Source organism: Somniosus microcephalus, unplaced genomic scaffold (assembly GCF_052327205.1).
Source record: "Somniosus microcephalus isolate GS21.2 unplaced genomic scaffold, FLI_Smic_1.0 unresolved_chr5, whole genome shotgun sequence".
In the NCBI taxonomy this organism is placed as follows: Eukaryota; Metazoa; Chordata; class Chondrichthyes; order Squaliformes; family Somniosidae; genus Somniosus; species Somniosus microcephalus.
In genome coordinates, this window is record NW_028225183.1 from 15,972,061 (window position 1) to 15,977,307 (window position 5,247).

The 5,247-nt window shown below is 44.3% G+C and overlaps 1 protein-coding gene across 1 annotated transcript; it reads right to left on the reverse strand.

Moving 5' to 3' along the window:
- Positions 1 to 394: 394 nt before the first annotated feature.
- LOC147087628 (putative G protein-coupled receptor 139) lies at positions 395 to 3,537 on the reverse strand. The gene is made up of 2 exons (XM_085977767.1): positions 3,468 to 3,537; positions 395 to 1,296 (listed from the first exon to the last, which is right to left on the reverse strand). Exons 1-2 carry the CDS (start codon positions 3,535 to 3,537, stop codon positions 395 to 397), a joined length of 972 nt encoding a protein of 323 aa, XP_085833893.1.
- Positions 3,538 to 5,247: the final 1,710 nt, after the last annotated feature.

A 5,247-nucleotide genomic window follows, 5' to 3' on the forward strand; every position in this document is an offset into this window, starting at 1 on the left:
CTATCTATTTATCTATCGGTGTATATATGTAGGTATCTATGTCCTTCTGTCTCTCCAGTTATGTGCAGTACAGAGCTCTGATCAGGCCCACAGCAGCGACTGTGATTGGTGGATTTCCCCATTTTGTGGTCGCTGCAGGGCGGCCATTAACTGGAAGTCCAGCTGAGATATTCTGTGCTGCCATTTCGAGAAACAATTCATGGATCGTTAGCAGAGCGAGTCCCGCCTCAAAAGTCAGATCATCAATAAAATAAAATATCAGAATCAGATTTAAGGTCATTTCAGGGCTCTGTGCTGCTAACATAAAATGTACTTTGCACCCAGTGGGGAGTGTAAGGAATGGACTATGGAATGGAATTCAGTTATCGTGCTTGAAACCCTTCAGCTCTTTCTATCATGTAATTAATTTAACAATAAATTTGATTGGATATTTCACCGCGTTCTTCAGCTCCTTTCTGAATTTTTTCTGGGTCACAGCGTAAATACAAGTGTTGGTGCAGGAACTGAGAAGCTGTAGCATTGTTGCTGTAGATTCTGTGATAAAAAGAGGGTCGGAGGCGAAGTAATAATAGCGAATACCTGCAATACGTCTGTAAATATTATACAAAACCTGTGTCATCCAAAGAACTATAAAACTGCCTGATATACTGAAGAGTAAAACGATGGATTTCCTTCGGTTCTCCATCTCTGGGTCTTTGTGATTCTCTCCATTGCTGCGGCCCCGCAGTCCCATGCGGACTCTACTGGCAGCTAAAATACGTCTGACGGTCAGAGCATTGAGCAGCAAAATCAGAAAGAACGGGACACAAGGGGTTAAAATGCGGTGAAACAACTCAAATGCGGCCAATGCGGGGGAAGTAAAGAAGCTCTGTTTATAGATACAACCCCAGGGAACATTGTCAATTATAAAATCACGTTCAGTTGTAAAGTACCAGGGGACAGATTCTAAACAGCCCAGCACACTCACTGTTCCGATAACCACAGCCGCCGTTTTCTCGGTGCAATATTTTGATTTCAGCTTCTCACAACAAATGGCCACAAATCGATCAAAGGTGAAAGCGACTGTGAGCCACACAGACGCATTTGTGGCTGCAAAACTCAAGACGGCAATAAAACTACACACGGGAGTAATTTTCAGGAATGAATACGGGAAATATATCTGACCAATCCAGGTCAAGATGGGATCAGCGATGACGACCAGGAGTTCGGCCGCTGCCATTCCCACCAGGTAGCGAGTGACACATTTGGAGAGACCGCACTTTCCTCGGTACAGGATTACAATCGCCACCAAGTTAACTGTAAGAGAGAGAAAGGGAAGCAGATAAATTGCTGATCAGACCTGGAGCCAAAGCAGCAGTTTGACAGGATATTGGCTGAAATTTCCAGCTTTACTTTTTCATCCAAGGGTTGAAACGGATTCGGTGACCTGGGCAGCGCTTCTGGGCAGAGAAATGTTTGGAACAAAGTTTTCGATTCTGAATTGGGAAATCGATACAGGAAGTGAATAAATTGAGCTCCGGATCAACGGGAAGGGCCGAATCACGTCGCAGTGCTTGTGGGGAAGGGAGAAGGGGTTTTGGGGAGCCGGAATCTAACTGTTTAAATCCGGATTTGACTCCAGACTGAAGGCCAGGAAGGTTTGGGGACAGAGGGAGCTGACGCTCGTTTGTTGCTCCGGGTTAAATGAGCCGACCGGTTCTGACACTTAACGGGAAAGACCGAGAGACACGGTGGTGAGTTTGAGGCTTCGGATCGGGTAGGAAGAGACGGCTGGAGACCGTGCCAGTGAGTGAGCTTGGGAGGGAGACATTGAAATGTCATGTGGGATTAGGATGGGAGTCAGAAGCATAGGGTTTGGGACAACGGACAAACTGAAGCAACAGATGAGGAAACAGAGGAATCAATGCAGTGGGAGGAGAGGCTGGGATTGACAGGGAGAGACTGCAGCAGAGTGTTAAAGGAAATCTATTTCATAGATTCCAGTAACAACTCAACTAATGCATTCAACCAGTAATATCTGTGGTTACTGATGTCAGGGAACAGCTCGTTGGGTATAAAATGTTGTCAATAAATTTACACAGCAGATTCAATTACATCATATTCAATTTAATTCAAACTCATTTTTATTGAATAAAACTGATGCAGAGCCTTTAAATTACTCTGTTGCAATAATTCTTTATGATCAATAAATCATGGATCCTTTTGTTGAAATCAATTGAATTATGATTATTTATTAAGGCATAATGTAAAGAAAAAGAACATTCACCTAAACAGACTGAGGACCTGAGGATAAACAGAGCGAAGCCAGTCTAACAATAAGATATCACTCAATCTGACAATACCTTAATAAAACCCTGAAGGCACATTTACTGTTAATTGTACTCGAAGTTTCAACAGCTCTAACTCTCTCACTTTCGCTCTTACATTTGCTTCTCTCTTGCCTTCTCCCTTCTGCACACTCTGTGCTCTCTTTGCCAAAGATCATTTTCACATATGATTCAATCGTAACATCCTCCGCCTGCATTCTGTTCACCATCAGCGAGATCAACGATCCTATTCTCAGAGTAAATATGTTCTATGGTGAAGCCTCTGTGAATAGTTTAATGCTTCTACAGATCACCCAAGTCGCCACCTGTTCCCCTACACTGTTCACTTCGTCTACAATGGATGCAATACGCAGAGTACTATATCTCTTCCAGTTAGGCCTCACAATAATTGAGGTTCCTTCTCTGTAATTATAAAGTACAGCATTAGATGGCGCGATTGTTCAATTAACAAAACGCCAAAATCACCGCTGCTCCTTATAATCTCCAGGTCAAAAAAGGGCTTCTGATTCCAACTGATACAATGCAAACTGATACAACGTAACCACAAAATATTCAATGTTACAATGAGGTCCAGTGACAGTCAGTGAATCCTTCCACACTGAAGCAGAGAAGGTGATGTGACAGTGTCAGCAGCAAACTCAGTTCAGTCACCAGACATTTGAAGCGGCGTCAGTTACACACACAGTGAAATTATGTTTCACAACAGTGATAACCAATAAACACATTGAAATCTCAGTTGAAGTGAACCATGTTACCGGGGAGGGGGGACAATTTGCTGCCTCCTTGTAACACAGACCGTGAGCTGTCTCATATTCAGTCACTGAAAGCTCATACAAGAATAAATATTACAGAGTATGTTAGTTCCACAACATGAAATTTAACTGATCCCGATGATCTGAATCCTGCTCTTTGCCCAGACACCTGATTTCAATATATTCAGTGCAGAGAATAAGCCAGTAACAATGCCAAGGTTCGATGAACAAAGTTGATCACAGGTTTAAATCAGCGGCTGAAACACCAAAAGAGCATTCCATCATTCCACTGATTGCACAGAACAGGTGGCAGCGAGTAAAACATGACCAAGTCCAGCAGCACAATTAACACCGATTTACATCATTGATAGCTAGGATAAAGGCTTACCAGGAACTCCAACGGCCGCAAGAACAGGATAGTAAATGTCCTCTATCTGATAGATTACTGGATATCCCATTTCTGTGAGAAACACAGCTGTGTTGGTGTGGAACCCAGAGCTCCGGCAGGCACTCTGAGCTGATCCATTCCAATGGGCCCTGATTTATAAGTATCCACTGACATGGTTATACCCCTGATCATTGCTATTGGTTACAGTCACTTGAACAAACACATTACATCATGACCTTCGACTCCAATGTTAATAACGTGCTGGATGAAACACAAACATTTCAAAGCCCAGGACATTGTCTTAATCAATCCTCTCGGGGGAATAAGGCTGGAAGCTTGGCTCATACAGGTCTGATCCAACAATAATGAGCCGCTTCATTTACAGTTTATATGTAATTGTTTTGACCATATTCACTCCTGCCAATTCATTTATAAATGTTAACCGAATTCTCCGCATTGTACACTGAATCCAGGGACACAGGCAGACCCGTTTCTCTCTGTACCTGCTGTTTCCCAGTTAAAACATGAACTTGTAGACTCTGGCACAAGAACAGTTACAGTCCATGTTCAGGATTGCAGCCTAGAAACTACTGTGGGTGCTATTAGGGTGCGGACACTGAACGTGCCACATTGACATTGCTCTCTGCTATTTTACTGCAGGTGTTTTCCTGTTTATTCTACAATGGTTAGCGGCTGCACTAAAATTAGAACAGTGCCATCTCCTGACACCATTGCTCCAGGTCACGCCTAGCTGGATACTCAACCACCACATTCCATCAAAGTCAACCGATGCCAAATTCTGCTGTACAAGGGCAGCCCTCCCCAAGTCTCGCTCGCCCGTCACTCTCGCCCTCACAAAGCCTCAGTGTCTCTCAATCTGCCAAAGGATTTAATTCTAAATGTTTTTCCTTGGGTTTAAATGTATCCAAGGCCTCAGCCTCCCCTCCAAAGCTACAGCAAACCCACCCGTTATCTCTGCATACCACTGACACTGGCCTCGTTCGGTGGGACTGTCCTCACTTCGTTCAAGTCTTACCGATCTGAATGTTGCCAGAGTACCTCCAGAAATGGTTTCTCTTCCCACACCAGCACCGTTAACTCTCGAGTCTCTGAACTTTACATTCTTGCCCCTCCTCTTCGTCGTCAACATGCTTCCCTTTGTGACATCATCTACAGACATGGGGTTAACTTCCCCATATCTGCTGACAACAGCCAGCTCCAGCTCTCCAACATCTCTCTCCACCCTCCACTCCCACTGTGTTATCAGGCTGCAACATTTTTGCATGAGCTGCGAATTGCTCCACTTTAACATTAAAAAAACCGAATCCATTATCTTTGGACCCACCACAAACTCCATACACATGTCGCCGTTTCCATCCCCCTCCTTGGCTGTTATCTCAGGCTGAATACAACATTTTGTAACCTCTGATCCTCATTTATCCCTGATTTGAGCTTCCGACCTCACATCCTTCCCATCACTAGAGACAACTGACTCCAGCTGCATAATATCTAGTGCCTCTGACCCTGCCTCTGATCATCTGGCACTGAAACCCCCAATAGTGCACTTATCAGCTCCAGACTTTCCATTCTCTCCTTCAGTCCGTCGCCTCTTCATTTTTCTGTCATTGGCCTCTCTTTTGCTGGAACTTCCCTGGCTTGTTTTCATGTTTTCCTCTTTGACTGGAGCCAGGGAATCTACAGCAATGGCTTATCTCCACGCTTCTACCCCCACCCCCCACATCCTGCAGGCCCGTTCCCTGTTATGACTCCCATGGATCTA